This window comes from Stegostoma tigrinum, chromosome 1, assembly GCF_030684315.1.
Source record: "Stegostoma tigrinum isolate sSteTig4 chromosome 1, sSteTig4.hap1, whole genome shotgun sequence".
Taxonomy (NCBI): Eukaryota; Metazoa; Chordata; class Chondrichthyes; order Orectolobiformes; family Stegostomatidae; genus Stegostoma; species Stegostoma tigrinum.
The window spans coordinates 7,671,025-7,689,484 of NC_081354.1; the positions used below are offsets into that span (position 1 = coordinate 7,671,025).

Below are 18,460 nucleotides of genomic sequence, written 5' to 3' on the forward strand. Positions count from 1 at the left end.
AGCAGGAAAGATTGACGTTCCAGGTCTGGACCCGAAATGTCAGCTTTCCTGCTTCTCCGATGTTGCCTGTCCTGTTGTGTTCAACTAGCTGCACACCTTGTCACCTGCGAGTAAGGTATACTGACTTTCACACATTTATCACATGCATGCATGCTTATTGCTTAATCTTCCACTCTGTGGGATTGCTGACTGGGATCACAGCGCTCTCCTTCAACGCTCTGATACCTTACTGGCTACTGTGGTAGATGGGTAGTTTCCATACCTTTAAAACAGAAGATTTGTATTCAAGTCCCATCTGCCACAGAGGTGTGTTTGATCAGATTGATTAAATAAATGTAGAGAAACTCCTCTGGTGCAGTGGTAGAGTGCCTACTTGAAGTTAGGAAGCCAAGGTTCACCAGAAGTGTGCACTAACGTCTCTGAGATAACAAAATGTGAGGCTGGATGAACACAGCAGGCCAAGCAGCATCTCAGGAGCACAAAAGCTGATGTTTCGGGCCCAGACCCTTCATCAGAGAGGGGGATGGGGAGAGGGAACTGGAATAAATAGGGAGAGAGGGGGAGGCGGACCGAAGATGGAGAGTAAAGAAGATAGGTGGAGAGAGTATAGGTGGGGAGGTAGGGAGGGGATAGGTCAGTCCAGGGAAGACGGACAGGTCAAGGAGGTGGGATGAGGTTAGTAGGTAGATGGGGGTGCGGCTTGGGGTGGGAGGAAGGGATGGGTGAGAGGAAGAACAGGTTAGGGAGGCAGAGACAGGTTGGACGGGTTTTGGGATGCAGTGGGTGGGGGGGAAGAGCTGGGCTGGTTGTGTGGTGCAGTGGGGGGAGGGGACGAACTGGGCTGGTTTAGGGATGCAGTAGGGGAAGGGGAGATTTTGAAACTGGTGAAGTCCACATTGATACCATTGGGCTGCAGGGTTCCCAGGCGGAATATGAGTTGCTGTTCCTGCAACCTTCGGGTGGCATCATTGTGGCAGTGCAGGAGGCCCATGATGGACATGTCATCTAAAGAATGGGAGGGGGAGTGGAAATGGTTTGCGACTGGGAGGTGCAGTTGTTTGTTGCGAACTGAGCGGAGGCGTTCTGCAAAGCGGTCCCCAAGCCTCCGCTTGGTTTCCCCAACGTAGAGGAAGCCACACCGGGTACAGTGGATGCAGTATACCGCATTGGCAGATGTGCAGGTGAACATCTGCTTAATGTGGAATGTCATCTTCTGGCCTGGGATAGGGGTGAGGGAGGAGGTGTGGGGGCAAGTGTAGCACTAACGTCTCTGAACAGGTTGACTAGAAAGTATCTGATAGAAAGATATAAACTGCCACAATGGGTGGGTGCTGGCCTACATAATCACTTCACAAAATCAAGTTTGAATATGGTTTTATAGGTTTCATTTGCGACATTGTCTTTTCTTCCTGTGCTCATTTAACAGGTTTGTTAATTTGGGTTAATTCAATCATTAGGTTTAACTGGTGATTTGAAAATAGGATAAAGAGAGACAGCTGGGACAATGGATTGTTTTCTGTGGAAATATGTCATGTTGCATTCTGTGAATAAACTTATTATCAAGAAAACTATGAGTGTCCACTTACAGGCTACACACACATGCTCGGGGTTGGAAATAATGGTAACCTGATCTCAGAATGACATCGCATGCCTTAATTTACAAATTGTAAAACATAGAATTGTTCGGCTAACTGCCTGCCCCTCTTCTGCAGTTATGTTCATACCCGGGTGTCCTTGGAGATGGAGTATGCAGTGCCCAGCTATGCTCTCACTGCCTATAAGGGAGAGGTTGGCACCGTGGGGTTGGGGGGTGCAGTGGTGGAGTGTTTTATTTCCTCCTCCAACTCTATTTTGATTTGAATGCCTACCCTCCCCACTTCACTTTATGTTTCATGTAAGCATTGCCCCTACGAGGCTTTGCTTGTTACTGGTTCCCTGACCACATTAGTGCTTTTCTCAGTGGTGGAAGTATTGAATAAAATTATTTTGGTGTTTTTACTGAGTCCTTGCATTTAAGCACACACAATATGGGTGCTGCGGGAGAAGAAGTAGATAAAAATTGTAAAACAAAGAAAGAGGAGTGTCATTTCATGGCATTTACAGGTTTAAGGTCCAATTGTAAACCCCGAAATGTCAGTGGCCTAATTTAGTAGTGCTTATCGACTGGGACGTTTGTTTTACTATTATTGGAATTTGTAAGAATAAAAATCATGAATAAAGATGCACAAAACATCACAAGAGACAAACCTTGAAAGCAAGTTCTCCAATCAGTCCGTTCCAGTTTCCATCAGGCTGTTGGCTCCCAAATTTGTGATCAGGAGCCACATAGATTTCATATTTGAAGCCCAGATAACTTGACAAGGCATCCAGGACATCAATCGAGAATCCATAGTATTTCTTTGTTCTTCCGAGTATGTTTTCTGACACCATGACAAAAGGTTCCTCCTGGAAGAGAAGGGATGAGACAGGGTAAAGAGTGCATCAGGATGACTTTGAGTAAATCAGATTCATGAAGACTGTTCAAAAGGATTATTTTTTGCTGTGGGTGGTTAGAGTTTTCAGTCTTTTTTAAAAAATTCATTCACAGGATGTGGGTTTCACTGGCCAGGCCAGCATTTATTACCCATCCCTTATTGCCCAGAGGGCTGTAAAAAGTCAACCACATTACAGTGGGTCTGGAGTCACATGTAGGCCACATCAAGTAAGGTTGGCACTTTTTTTTTCTGAAGGACAATAGTGAACCAAATGGGCTTTTCCTGAAAATCAGCAATGGTTTCACGGTCATCATTAGACTCTTAATTCCAGATGTTTATTGAATTCAGATTCCTTCATCTGCTGTGGTGGGATTCACACCCTGGTCCCCCCGAAGATTACCTGGTTCTCTGGATTAATAATCTAGCAATACTACGATTATGCCATCACCACTCCAAGTTCTTAGAATGTAATGTGTTTCCCGTGGTTACCATTGATGATGGGGGTGTTGGATCACAAAGTCAGCCTTGTGAAGCACATTTAGTCAATATTAAATAGGTGACATAGCCACTCACTACATACTCCCAGTGGGAGGATTTGTTCGAAGGAAACATGGGCTAGATAATAAAATGTGAGGCTGGATGAACACAGCAGGCCAAGCAGCATCTTAGGAGCACAAAAGCTGACGTTTCGGGCCTAGACCCTTGATCAGAGAGGGGGATGGGGAGAGGGAGCTGGAACAAATAGGGAGAGAGGGGGAGGCGGACCGAAGATGGAGAGTAAAGAAGATAGGTGGAGAGAGTATAGGTGGGGAGGTAGGGAGGGGATAGGTCAGTCCAGGGAAGACGGACAGGTCAAGGAGGTGGGATGAGGTTAGTAGGTAGCTGGGGGTGCGGCTTGGTGTGGGAGGAAGGGATGGGTGAGAGGAAGAACCGGTTAGGGAGGCAGAGACAGGTTGGACTGGTTTTGGGATGCAGTGGGTGGGGGGGAAGAGCTGGGCTGGTTGTGTGGTGCAGTGGGGGGAGGGGACGAACTGGGCTGGCTTAGGGATACAGTAGGGGAAGGGGAGATTTTGAAACCTGGTGAAGTCCACATTGATACCATATGGCTGCAGGGTTCCCAGGCGGAATATGAGTTGCTGTTCCTGCAACCTTCGGGTGGCATCATTGTGGCAGTGCAGGAGGCCCATGATGGACATGTCATCTAGAGAATGAGAGATAATGGGAACTGCAGATGCTGGAGATTCCAAGATAATAAAATGTGAGGCTGGATGAACACAGCAGGCCAAGCAGCATCTCAGGAGCACAAAAGCTGACGTTTCGGGCCTAGACCCTTCATCAGAGAGGGGGATGGGGGGAGGGAACTGGAATAAATAGGGAGAGAGGGGGAGGCGGACCGAAGATGGAGAGTAAAGAAGATAGGTGGAGAAGGTGTGGGTGGGGAGGTAGGGAGGGGATAGGTCAGTCCAGGGAAGACGGACAGGTCAAGCAGGTGGGATGAGGTTAGTAGGTAGCTGGGGGTGCGGCTTGGGGTGGGAGGAAGGGATGGGTGAGAGGAAGAACCGGTTAGGGAGGCAGAGACAGGTTGGACTGGTTTTGGGATGCAGTGGGTGGGGGGGAAGAGCTGGGCTGGTTGTGTGGTGCAGTGGGGGGAGGGGATGAACTGGGCTGGTTTAGGGATGCAGTGGGGGAAGGGGAGATTTTGAAACTGGTGAAGTCCACATTGATACCATATGGCTGCAGGGTTCCCAGGCGGAATATGAGTTGCTGTTCCTGCAACCTTCGGGTGGCATCATTGTGGCAGTGCAGGAGGTCCATGATGGACATGTCATCTAGAGAATGGGAGGGGGAGTGGAAATGGTTTGCGACTGGGAGGTGCAGTTGTTTGTTGCGAATTGAGCGGAGGTGTTCTGCAAAGCGGTCTCCAACATGGGCTAGAGATGTGCTACCATACTGTAGCTCTGACTTAACGAGCCTTCATGTATCATTGCCCATTGGGATCAATCAGTGAATTTCCCCCTTCACTTTGACTGACAATGGAATAAACTGTGTGGTCACGCTGAATAAATTAATCAAGTATAGTCACCATCATCCCAGAGGGCTGCTCTCATTCGAGGGAGATGACTGGTGGTGATAGCTTAACCTGAAGGTTAACATGCCTGAGGTTTGAGGTGAGTGTGAGAAGGCAAAATCTTAATGGTAACCTCAGCTAGTACAGGAATTAAAACCATGCTGTTGGCATCACTCTGCATCACAAACCAGCTGTCCAGCCACCTGAGCTAACTGACCCTTTTTAATAAACTACTAGCTATGCAATTACAATCAACTTACAGTGTTTCATCAGTGACAAATCATAGCCCATAACTATTGGCTCTAAAACTAAAGGATCAAAAACTCAATAATATTTCCTCACGAAGAAAATTATCCAGATAATGTCTCAACAAAATCTGATGTCAACTGTTTTCAACATAAATCCCTATGCCAACATTTCTACAGATGTGGAGGTGCCGGTGTTGGACTGGGGTGAACAAAGTCAGAAGTCTCATGAAACCAGGTTCTCATCTCTCAGGTTTATTTGAAATCGCAAGCTTTCAGAGCGCTTTGTCAGGGGACGAAGGAGCAGCCCTGTGGAAGCCTGTGATTTCAAATAACCCTGTTGGATAGTAACCTAGCGTTGTGTGATTTGTGGCTTTATACACATTTCTAATGGACAGTGCCAATGAAAATTTAAATGGCTGTGCTGAGCTTACATTTATATAAAGGCGGGAGCTCGGATTATGAGGTCCTGTGCTCTGTCAGACTGTATCAGCCAGCTGGCTCATTTCATCAGGAGATTATCCCAAAAAGTATGCCACCAGCAGACAAGGTTCAATTCCTGGACCAGCTGAGGTCACCCTGAGGATCCTGCCTTCTCAACCAAGCCCCTCATTTCAGGTACGGTGACCCTCATGCTGAACTCACCACCAGTTAGCTCTCTCTCTCTAATGAGAGAGCAGTGCTATTGTCCTTTGAGGTTATAGTGACTTTACCCTTACCTATTCAACACAAAGCAGCCCGAGAGTATCAAATGTCTTTTACATGAATAAGAAGGAAAGGCTTAAACGCAGCTATGTCACTTCTTCCACGGTGTCAGGCCATCACAGAGCACTGTGCAATTAATTAAGTACTTTTGAAGCATGGTCTTTATAACAATGTGGGAAATGCAGCAGTCAATTGTCACCCTGCAAGCTCCTGTCAATAACAGTGTTGTAAAGATAAGTTAATGTGTTTTGTTGATACATATTGACAGGACAAGTGAGCTTGTTCTTCAAAAATAGTTATAGGATTTCTTTTAACATCTACCCATCAGGGTAGATGGGGTTCATTGGTTTAATATCTTTTCCAAAAGGCAGAAACTTGAACAGTCAAACATTCCTTCAATTCAGCCTTGAATTTTTACTAGCATCAATGGTCCTACTGAAAAGAAAGGTCACAAGATTGTGGTCAGAGATAATGGGAACTGCAGATGCTGGAGAATCCGAGATAACAAAGTGTGGAGCTGGATGAACACAGCAGGCCAAGCAGCATCTCAGGAGCACAAAAGCTGACGTTTCAGGCCTAGACCCTTCATCAGAGAGGGGGATGGGGAGAGGGTTCTGGAATAAAAAGGGAGAGAGGGGGAAGCGGACTGAAGATGGATAGAGGAGAAGATAGGTGGACAACACACAAGATTGTCCTTGGTTTAAGTTCAGTTCACTGTCTCAATCAGGGAGCAGTTACATTGGGTCCAGTGCTCCAAGAAGGGAAAGAAAACAAGGACAGGTCCATTTTGACAGGAGTATATCTCGTGGTAGGAAACTCATCAAAATTGACCAGTCTTACGCATGAGCTATGACCAGGCACAAAGCAACTTTCAAGTAGTTCTGTAACTGTTGAGAATGATATCTGTTCTGTTTCACTCAAAAGATGCCTGACCCATTGAATGTTTCCAGCACTTTGTTTTTATTTCAGGTTTCCAGCATCTGCAGTATTACACTTTAAAACTAATTTCAATTGCTTCGCTTGGGATATGAACGTCGCTAGCAAAGTTGTATTTACTGCCCATCTCTCTGTCCTTTGAGAAGGACACAGTGCTCCTTCGTTTTTGAACTGTTGAAATTTGAAGTAATGTTTGCAGAGTAGCACTGGCCATTTCCAGCCTTTAAACTCTGGCAATATAGAATATGAAGTCTCACTGCCACGGAAAGGCATCCGACATCATCAGGGACTCCTCCCGACCTGGTGATAATCACTTCTAACCTCTTTTGTGAGGCAGAAGATATGAAAGCTTAAACATACATTCTAACAGGCTGAAGAACAGCTTCTTCCACGCTGTTATTAGACTGCTGAATGGACCTTTCAAATTTCAAATCTAACGTTGACCTTGCTTTTGTTCACCTCCTGTAAATCCATAACTTTGTATGCCTTGCTCTGTTCAATCACTCTGTGATCTGTTGACCTTGTATATTATGGTCTGCCTGTACTGCATGCAAAACAAAACTTTACACTGTACTTAGCTATATGTGACAGCAATAAATCAAACTTAAGAGCGAGCAGGAACTGCAGATGCTGGAGAATCTGAGATAACAAGGCATAGAGTTGGATGAACACAGCAGGCCAAGCAGTATCAGAGGAGCAGGAAGGCTGACGTTTCGGGCCCAGATCCTTCTTCAGAAATGGGGGAGGGGAAGGGGATTCTGAAATAAATGGGGAGAGAGGGGAGGCAGATAGAAGATGAATAGAGGAGAAGATAGGTGGAGAGGAGATGGTAGAGCTGAGTATAGGTGGGGAGATAGGGAGGAGATAGGTCAGTCCGGGGAGGATGGACAGGTCAAGGGGGTGGGCTGAAGTTAGCACGTAGGAGATGGGGGTGGGGCTTCAGGTGGGTGGAGGGGACAGGTGGGAGGAAGGACAGGTTAGGGAGGCGGGGATGAGCTGGACTGGTTTTGGGATTCAGTAGGGGGAGGGGAGATTTTGAAGCTTGTGAAATCCACATTGATACCATTGAGCTGCAGGGTTCCCAAGCGGAATATGAGTTGCTGTTCCTGCAACCTTCAGGTGGCATCATTGTGGCACTGCAGGAGGCCCAGGATGGACATGTCATCTAAGGAATTGGAGGGGGAGTTGAAATGGTTCGCAACTGGGATGTGCAGTTGTTTAGTGCAAACTGGGCGTAGGTGTTCTGCAAAGTGGTCCCCAAAACTTTGCTTGGTTTCTCCAATGTAGTTGAGACCACAGTGGGAACAGTGGATGCAGTATACCACATTGGCAGATGTGCAGGTGAACATCTGCTTGATGTGGAAAGTCTTCTTGGGGCCTGGGATGGGGGTGAGGGAGGAGGTGTAGGGTCAGGTGTAGCACTTCCTGTGTTTGCAGAAAAGTGCCGGGTGTGGTGGGGCTGGAGTGGAGTGTGGAGCGGACAAGGGAGTCGCGGAGAGAACGGTCCCTCCAGAACCTCTGGGGGGGGGGGGGCGTGGTGGGGAGGTGGGTGTTGTGGTCCTTGAAAAATTAGGATATCTGAGATGTGTGGGTGTGGAATGCCTCATCCTTGGAGCAGATGCAGTGGAGACAAAGGAATTGGGAACAGGGGATGGAATTTTTGCAGGAAGGTGGGTGGGAGGTGGTATATTCTAGGTAGCCGTGGGAGTCGTTGGGCTTGAAATGGATATCGGCTTCTAGTCGGTTGCCAGAGACACTGGCTCCATCCCCGCCTCTTTGACCTGTCTGTCTCCTCTTCACCTATCTTCTCTTCTATCCATCTTCTATCAGCCTCCCTCTCTCCCTATTTATTTCAGAAACGCCTTCACCTCCCAAATTTCTGAAGAAGAGTCTAGGCCCAAAACGTCAGCCTTCCTGCTCCTCTGATGCTGCTTGACCTGCTGTGTTCATCCAGCTGTCCACCTTGTTATCTCAAATCAAACTTAAGCTCAGTTTTCACATCCAACCTGTACTGATGTATATTGTCCCGTCTGTTTTTTCTAGGGTGAGAGACTTAGGGTGGGCAGTCTTTTATTTCAACCACTCATTACGGGACAAATCCTCAGTCGGATTCTCAAAATATGTCAGTGTTATCCACGTAACATATTGAGGAATTAGGTGCATATGCCACAGGGCCAACTTTGCTTAGCTTACAATGTTGGTCATCTGTGACCCAGGTTCCCTTCTAAAACAAGGGTGGGGTGCCACTTTCATATTTCCCAATCCTAGTACACCAGTCCACTGCACAAAATCAAGTCTACATAGAGACTGAGGTCCCACAGGAGGGCCCTCAAAGCAAGAGCCTGAACTCCCCATGAGTCAGGATTTGCTCAGATCTTTGCAATCACATAAACAATACCGTAACCACACGCAGCTTTAGCTCACTCGTGTCACTAATATTTGTTGCAGTTATTAACAACTGTGAAGCTCTTTGGGGAATTAATAAAGTTGCTAAATGCTACAGTAGTCCATCCATCTCTTTATGCCAGCAAGTATTTTAGATTGCAATTAACATGCAATCATTTTAAGATCATCCAATCAGTCTCAAATGACCAACTGTTAAATTGCAAACTGCTGTTGAAGGATCATTGCTGGATAATTGTCATTCTTGTCTGAGTGATTATTAATAGCAACATTGCAAAATTCATTCAACTCCATTTTCCTTTTTTTTCCCCTGACCTCTGTTTCTTTCTTCATTCTAGTTGTTCTTACTCCCCACTGACCTGATAGCTGACGGCATTCTTTGGATCATGGACATCTATCTCCTTATTGCTGCATTGTCCAGGTCTGCTGACAGTAAGCTCCTTGTGGCTGACGTAAATTGATTGATGGACAACTTGACCCAAGATAGAGAAGCCTCAATTTTAACTGGCCCCTCACTCCAAGGTAGGTGAACTTCAATTCGATCTTGGATGCTCGAAATCACAAAATCATACAATTGTTACAGTGCAGAAAGAGATCCTTCAGTCCATTGTGTCTGTACCAGCCCTCTGAAGGAACATTATGACTTAACACTGTCCTCCTACCTCTTCCCTGTAACCCGGAACATTGTTGCTATTCAATAATCATGTAATGCTTCCTTTATTGCCTCATTTGGGCCTGCTGTATCAAACTTCCAGGCTGTGCTTTTCAAAATCTCCTGGAATAACAGGGCAAATTGGAGCAGGGAGGGGGAATGACAATGGAAGGGAATACTGCACTGGATTCATTGGTGGCTTTTTAACACTCATGCCCCTTGGCTCATCCTGCCTACAAACAGAAACATCTCCCTATTAAACTGCTGAATACGTTTAAAATCTTAAATAGATCTAATTTTAAGTAGGGTGTTGTGGCTGTGGAGAGAGTGCAGTGAAAGTTTATTGGGCTGATTCTTGCGATAACAGAACTGTCATATGTGATCGATCAGTTATGTCTATATACACCAGAGTTTATAAGAATGAGAGGCTACTCATAGAAGCCTATAAAATTCCAACGGAATGAGACTGGGAAAATGCAGGGAGGATGTTCTTGATGACCAGCGAGTCCAGGACCTTTTTCAAAATCTAAGAATTATAGGCAAACAGTCACAGAATACATTTAGGGTTGAGATGAGCAGAAATTACTTCATCCAGAGTGTGGTGAACCCATGAAATTCTTTGCCACAGAAAAACATTGAGGCCAAATATAGTTCTTAGGCCTAAAAGGGTCAAAGGGTATGGAAAGAAAACAGGAACAGTGTACTGAGTTGGATGATCAGCCACGATCCTATTGAATGCCAGAGCAGAACTGAAGGGCTGAATAGCCTAGTCCTGCTCCTATTGTCCCAACTTTCAATACTTCTATCTCATCTTATCCTTCCCTTTTCAGAAGAAGACAGTCTCAAGTAGCACGTTCAGTCTTTCAGCCTTCTGAATATTCACAGGTTTAGAGAGGGTAGACAGATCCTGCAAGGCCATCCTAGAGGTCTGGTATCAGTGGTGGATGTTAGAAGAGTAGACTGTATCCCACACACCCTCAGCTCTGCCTTCCCCATCCTCAGTGCACTGAAACCACTCCAGTCAACACCTTGGCCATCAGATGGAAATGATGACTGATTTATAACATTCACAAATCTGTGCGAAAGGTTCCTGCAGTTCTCAAGATGAATCAGTCAATATTACTCGGCAATACAAACTTTGTATAAGTATTTTGGCAAACAGAGTCATTCATTGAAATGAGCAGGTCCCATTACTCATTTAAAAGGAAGAATGCAGCCACAGATTAGACACAATCCCATACCGCAGTCTTCTTGCTGTTATATCTCTGAGTTCAATGTATTGACAAGATGTTCACCATACACCCGAATGAATAACAACTCTTGCTCAGTTTAACAAAGTGTGGAGCTGGATGAACACAGCAGACCAAGCAACTCCTGAGATGCTGCTTGGCCTGCTGTGTTCATCCAGCTCCACAATTTGTTATCTTGGATTCTCCAGCATCTGCAGTTCCCATTATCTCTTGCTCAGGTTAATTGTATGCATTCTCACCAAATAATCTTATCTGCTCCATGTACACATTTGTGACAGATGAAACTGATTTTGAACACTGATAACCTCTGTCAAAAGCAGAGGATGAATCTAGCTGGCCTTATTAAATCTGCAACAATATTGACCACAAATTGAAATTCACCCACTCCATCAGCTGTTTTGTGTGTCCCTAGGAGTGAGGGTAGCTAATGGCAAGGAACGAAAATCTTTCCATTTCAGGTACCAAGTATCTGCACTAAGATCTCTCAGGCTGATAACAACATGCGGGAGCAGAGAAAAGCTCGTTTCAGACTGACCCAACACTCTCAGTTGACCCACGATGCCCTAAGATTGGGAGGTCCAGGATTTTGACCCAACAACAGTGAAGGAACAGTGATGGAAATTAAATACCCTTACCGGCAGAGTTACAACCCGCAGCATCACTCCGCGCATGTTGTTTTCCAGTTTTTTGTCCGTTAGAGATCCATTCAGCCCAGAGTCTGGATTCCACGTGGCAAGCTAAGAGGGACAATAGGCTGGGTGAGTATGTGAAATTTCAAGCTGAACAATGCACCAGCAATATGTATTTAATCTCACTGTATTATTTCGATAAAAGCTCAAAACATTAGCATCCATGATCTTATAAGGGCCTCAGATCCCTTGTATGTGAAAATCTATCGCTTCCATTTAAATTACTGGATGCAGAAAAGTCCATTTAGTTTATTTTAACAATTTTGCTTGTCATTTTAATACAACCATGTTGACTATTCATAACAGTCAATCTCTATCAATGAGTCTACAACAAACTGAGACAAGAGATGAGAAAAAACTCAGTGGGGGAGAGTAATGCATACCAGTCCTCCAAAGTTACATACTCCTCCTGAAAAGCTATGCACATGTCATGTCTCAAATGACTGATGTCGTGCATTCCAAAATGTTCTTGCTTTAAAGAAATCAATGCATTTTGCTGATTTAATCAATGCTGACCCTGGGGATCTTGTTCTGTAAATTGACCTCTTGCTCACTTCCCACAGATTTGTTTTGTTCTTTAGCTGTACTGCATGGGACAAGGTGAAATGGCTTATCATGGTTCACGTTACCATGTGCATTTACAACATTAAACAAACAGAAGCTATATCACATCTCAATTTTCTCTTTTACAGAACAGGTCCAGTTTACATAATCGTTTCACATAAGCCAATTCCTTCATCCACTCAATAATTATGGCTGCTCTGGTGTGTTTCTGTAACTGGTTGAATGCCAAAGAAAGGTGTCAAGAAATATTGCTGCACTCAGACATAGGCAGGAGACAGGCAGTTAGATAATCGTTCACTCTTTGTAATGCGCATGCCACTACTTGCTGTGCTTGGATTGTTTTCATGGCCTATTCTTTTTTGAGTTGTGACGTTTGTATGGACTAAGATTGACTGTTTACAGATAATTGCGCGAGTTTCCACTGGTTTTACCTGTTGGAGCATTATGGTATGAAAGAAAAACAGAAATTGCTGGAGAAACTCAGCAGGTCTGGCAGCACCTGTGAACAGAAAAGCTGTGTGAAGAAGGGTGGCTGGACTCAAAATGTTTTCTCTCTTTCTGCCCTCCGCCAGACCGGCTGAGTTTCTCCAGCAATTTCTGTTTACGTTGGCTCCATTGCAGTTTATACTGCCATTAGCAGCACTAGCCCTGCTGTGATGTATCTAACGCTGCTTCCTTACTGCCAGATTTACATGCAAGAAAGGCCTCAAGATTGCAAGTTGCTGAGGTGGTGTTGGTTGGGGGAACCATCAGTCCTTAAAATGTCGATAAAGATCCCTGAATTTCTGTCAGTATGTCTCATGCATTTGGAACTAGATTCATATATCATATACAAATGATTAGATTGAGTATACCATTTCGAACAAGACTAGTCAACTCAATCAGTCCACACACACACTTATGGACACATGGGTCTCCTCCTATCTTCCCTCATTTAATTCTTACCCGTATAACTCTATTTCTTTTTCCCTTATGTGCTATCTGGTTTCCCCTTGAATAAGTGTATTGTTCATCTCCCTCACCAGCAAATACCTTATTTGCAAAAATCTTAGGGTAAAAATGGTTCTTCTGAATTCCTGATTGATTTTTTGGTGCCCATCACATGTTGGTAGTCTCTAGGTTTTGTTCATTCACACCATCTCAACAGCACAGCAAGCCTTGTGCTAATTGCAAAGCAGATTGATTCCTGGGATGAGAGAATTATCCTACGAAGAAAGATTTGACAGGATGCACCTGTAGCCATTAGAATTTAAAAGAATGTGAGGTGATCTCACTGAAACATGTAAGATCCTTAGAGGACTTGATGAGATAGATGCTGAAATGATGCTTCCCCTTGTGAGAAAGACTAGAATAAAGGGAAACAATTTAGAAATTAAGGAGGCTTTGATTTACGATCAAGATGAGAATAAAAATTTTCTTCCAGAGGTTCATAGTCTGTGGTATTCCTTTCCTGCATAGTGGTGAAGATTGGGTCCCTGAATTTTTTTTGAAGGCAGCATTAAATAGATTATTGACTTAACAAGAAACTCAAAGGCTATCAGAATGGTAAGCAGGAACATGGTGCAGAGATCATAATCAGATCAGCCTCGTTATCATCAAGTGGTAGGCAGGGCTCCTAATTTGTACGTTAATCGATTTGAAGTGTCTGGGTTATGCACATCCCTGTTTGTGGATGCTTCAGAGAGATGTACATTAATCTGCTGCTCACTTGTTCCCTGACTGATTACTTTGAAGGAGCCAGACTGAGGAACGCTCTATATAAAACATATTTTTATTTTCTCCAATTTTGAGCTTACACCTGGACATGACAGATGGAGAATTTAACAATGACAGATTACTGTGGCATGTAACTTTTCATGTTTGATTTAGACTTGCATAATCACCAAACTTTATGAGATGAGCTGCTACTTGTTCTATCGGGTTGACTCATCAAGCTGCAAAACTCCCTTGTGTGCACTGCTGAACTTAACTAAACATTTCTTCATTTTAGACAGCTTTTCTGAATATCATAATGCTGATAGCCTCAGGGGAGCTTTAAAACAGCTTGCAACATTTATATTGTTCTCAAATTTAAAAATGAATATGGTTTCATATCAAAGAGAAACTGCTGCTGAAGGCGCTCTAGGTTTAAGATTCATTTGCAATTGATAACTGTTGGCCAGATTGCTTCTAATCATTCAAGGTCTGCATATAGGCAAAGTCTCAATAATGGATGTTTTAATTTTATTCTTTGTATCATCGGCAATTACACATGTGGAAACAACACTAGCTTCTTCCAGCAAGCATTTGCTGGCATCAGCTGTGGTTCAGTGGGCAATTTGCTTTAATCTGACACCTAAAGGTGATGGGTTCAAGCCCCATTCTGGATAATTGTGATATCTCGGATGATGGTCCTGTTGTAGAACACTGAGAGAGCCAAGGATGTGTCTACTCTCTCAGTTTGAGAAATACATGTCCCAAAACTTTACTAAAGGAAGAGCAGGGAGTTGTCCCTGGTCCGCCGGCTATTATTTATCCCCTATTTAACATCACTTTAACCGGATTATTTGGTCATTAAATTCAAATTGTTGCTTGTAGGTGCTTGCTGTTGGTTGTCATATTTCCTATATCATAACATAGAACATAGAACATTACAGCACAGTACAGGCCCTTCGGCCCTCGATGTTGTGCCGACCTGTCATACCGATCTCAAGTCCATCTAACCTACACTATTCCATGTACGTCCATATGCTTGTCCAATGACGACTTAAATGTACCTAAAGTTGGCAAATCTACTACCGTTGCAGGCAAAGCGTTCCATTCCCTTACTACTCTCTGAGCAAAGAAACTACTTCTGGCATCTGTCCCATATCTTTCACCCCTGAATTTAAAGCTATGCCCCCTCGTGCTCGCCGTCACCATCCTAGGAAAAAGGCTCTCCCTATCCACCCTATCTAACCCTCTGATTATCGTATATGTCTCAATTAAGTCACCTCTCAACCTTCTTCTCTCTAATGAAAACAGCCTCAAAAAAAAAGTCCCTCGGCCTTTCCTCGTAAGACCTTCCTTCCATACCAGGCAACATCCTAGTAAATCTCCTCTGCACCCTTTCCAAAGCTTCCACATCCTTCTTATAATGCGGTGACCAGAACTGTACGCAATACTCCAAGTGCGGCCGCACTTTATTCTTTGTATCATCGGCTTTTGTACAGCTGCAGCATAACCTCATGGTTCCAGAACTCAATCCCTCTATTAATAAAAGCTAAAACACTGTATGCCTTCTTAACAGCCCTGTTAACCTGGGTGGAAACACAACAACAATGTCTGAACTTCCAAAGAACTTTATTGATTGTCAAAGTTTTTTGAGATATCCTTATTTTGTGAAAGGTACTACCTAATTGGATAACAGAAAAAGGAACTTACCACCAGTCATCTGTCTCCAATGAGACAGCAGCCTTATTGTCATAGAACATAGAACAGCAGAACAGTACAGGGCCTTCGGCCCACTATGTTGCGCCGACCTATTATCCTACTCTAAAATCAAACTACCCTGCATACCCTACTTTTTACTTTCATCCTTGTGCCTAACCAAGAGTCATTTGGGACTTTATTTACTTGCCAATAGCGCAAAACAGTTTGGAGATGCAACCCAAATTCCTCCTAATTTGTAGAGATTGGTAACATATGACATGGTGTATCATCAACTCAACCTGCAGTGAATCTAATTCTGGGATTCTTTTATAAGAGCTTACACACCCATCACATTCTCATTAATAGCATTTACTTGAGACACTGTTCAGTCAGGTGGAACCACTGGGAGACTTATGGTATTGGTAAGGTTAAGAGATTACATTAAAAGTGAAGAAACGAGTCTCCAAATATAATTAAATACATTAAAACTCTCAGTCATTAAAATTGAAAAAGCCTCATGTGACCTTACTCAACTAGTGAGCGTTTTTTCTCCTACTGTACTTTATCTGCTTTTGCCTGTTGCTATGACAACACATGCTGTGTTTATACCTGGGTAAGCTACAACAGGAACAGCTTACATGAATGTAGCAAGGCAGTAAATGTCCTCAACGTCACAGGGATGGTGAAAAAGTGAAACTAATCCAGTTCAAGTACAGCAAACTTCCTGTTATCCAGTAACCAAGCAACCAGAATTCTCATGCGACCGGCAAAAATTTCAAAGAAGATTCATAATGTTCATAAAATTTCTTCAAAAACATCTATTCGAACTTGGCACAGCAAATTCCAATGTGCTTAGTTGACCTGCATGCTGTAGTTCTCCCAGTTGCCGCTAGCAACGCTGCCTATTATTCTTCGTCATGCAGGTGCCATTATAGAGGAAATGCCAGCAGCGTTTCATTTTGTTTTTACTTAGAGAATTCTGGACACCCATAAGATCAGAAGAAACAGGAACAGGGTAGAGATTTAACCCTTGAGTCTGCTCTGCCATTCTGTAAGATCATTGCTGGTCTGACACTCCTCATGTCGACTTTCCTGCTCTTTCCCGATGACCCTTGATTCCCTGACTGACCAAGAATCTATCTATCTCAGACTTAAATATAGACAAGAAGTTTGCTGCCACAGCCTCTGTTCCATAGACCCACAACTCACTAGGGGCAGTCACTCCTCCTCATCGCAGTCTTAAATTGGTGTCCCTTGCTTCTGAGACCAGGCCTTCTGGTCCTAGAGTCTCCCAACAGGGGAAACATCTTCTCAGAATTTAATGTGTCAAGCCCCTTGGACCATTTGAGGCTGCGGTGACCATATAGAGATTTATAACATCATAAGGGACATAGATAAAATGAATAGCCAAGGTCTTTTCCACAGGCTAGGGGAGTCAAAAACTAGAGTGCACAGGTTTAAGGTGAGAGGGGAAAGACTTAGAACACAGAACATAGAACATTACAACACAGTACAGGCCCTTCGGCCCTCGATGTTGTGCCGACCTGTCATACCGATCTGAAGCCCATCTAAATTACACTATTCCATGTATGTCCATGTGCTTATCCAATGACAACTTAAATGTACCTGAAGTTGGCGAGTCTACTACCGTTGCAGTCAAAGCGTTCCATTCCCTCACTACTCTCTGAGTAAAGAAACCACCTCCGACATCTGTCCTATATCTTTCACCCCTCAATTTAAAGCTATGCCCCCTCGTGATCGCTGTCACCATCCTAGGAAAAAGGCTCTCCCTATCCACCCTATCTAACCCTCTGATTATTTTATATGTCTTATAAAAGGGACCTGAGGGGCACCTTTCTTACGTAGAGAGTAGTGTGTATATGGAATGAATCACCAGAGGAAGTGGTAGAGGTCATCGCAACATTTAAAAAAATACATTTGGGCAGGAGTGTAGATGGGAAAATTTTAGAGGTATGTCATCCAAATGTAGGCAAATGGGACGAGTTCAGGAGACCAGGAGACCTGGTTGGCAAGTTGAGTCAAACGGTCTGTTTCCGCGCTGTATGAATCCATGACTCTATGAGATCACCTCTCATTCTTCTAAACTCGACTGCGCAGAGCCCCAACTTGATTAGCCTTAGCTCAAAAGACAATCCATCCATGCTGGGTGATCATCCTAATGACTGTTCTCCAACTGCCTCCAATTAAATAATACTTTGTCTTAAATAGGGGGCAAACACAACTCACAGTGATGCAGTCTCACCAGCATCTTGTAAAGTCGCAACAAGACTTCCTCTCAATCATATTCCAACCCCAGTTCCCCATACCTGCCAGATAATTGGGAGTTTACCGTATTCGAGCGGAAGACGTAGATATTAGCCCACGAGATAAGTTTTCAATGGATTTCTTAAAGGAAGAAGCAGAGGTGGAGACGCAAAGAGGTCAAATAAGGGAAACTAGGAGATTGTTGTCAAAACAGTAAAGTCACAACTTCCATTCATGTGGCAAACAAAACTGGGGCTGTCTCATTGTTCAGAGGATTATAGAATTGGAGGAGATCATGGAGATAGAAACAGGAAAGGCCATGAAGATATTCGGACAAGATGTCTTTTAAAACAGAAATTTTAAATTTCGGGCCTCACTTGGACCAGGAACCAATGTATAGCCAGTGGGCCCAGTAAGGGCTGGGACTCAATGCAAGTTAGAATTTGCCCAGCAGCATTTAGAGCAGTTGAAGATTACAATCATAAAGCTACAGGTTGGGAAGCCTGAAGAAAGACTATTGGAAACAGATTGATATACAAACTGTCTTTATCCTCCGAATATCTGACTATGCTACTAGGTAACAGGAAGTAGGGCACAGCTGAATCTATATTACTGCTTGCACAGTTCAAAATCATTGTTGGTAATTGGTTGGGATATGATTTATCAACATGCTTTAAAGTCAATCCCAGTGAAAAATTAGAGAAACTAATTTAACAGAAAGACAATAAGGTTGAGTACTAACCACAATATCAGTGCATGCTGAGAATTGATTAGAATGTAGCAAAAACACACCTTAGAAAGTGAGAACAATGCTAATCA

General features: G+C 43.9%; 1 protein-coding gene across 3 annotated transcripts in view; it reads right to left on the reverse strand.

Annotated features, from left to right (window-relative positions):
* The window catches only part of grid2 (glutamate receptor, ionotropic, delta 2), a 961,209-nt gene that overhangs the window by 195,626 nt on the left and 747,123 nt on the right, over positions 1–18,460 (reverse strand). For all 3 annotated transcript variants that reach the window (XM_059650188.1, XM_059650127.1, XM_059650148.1), the window contains 2 exons: positions 11,369–11,470; positions 2,248–2,445 (listed from right to left, as the gene is read on the reverse strand). In XM_059650188.1, coding sequence (XP_059506171.1) covers positions 2,248–2,445; positions 11,369–11,470 — 300 coding nt within the window. The remainder of the gene's footprint in view (positions 1–2,247; positions 2,446–11,368; positions 11,471–18,460) is intronic.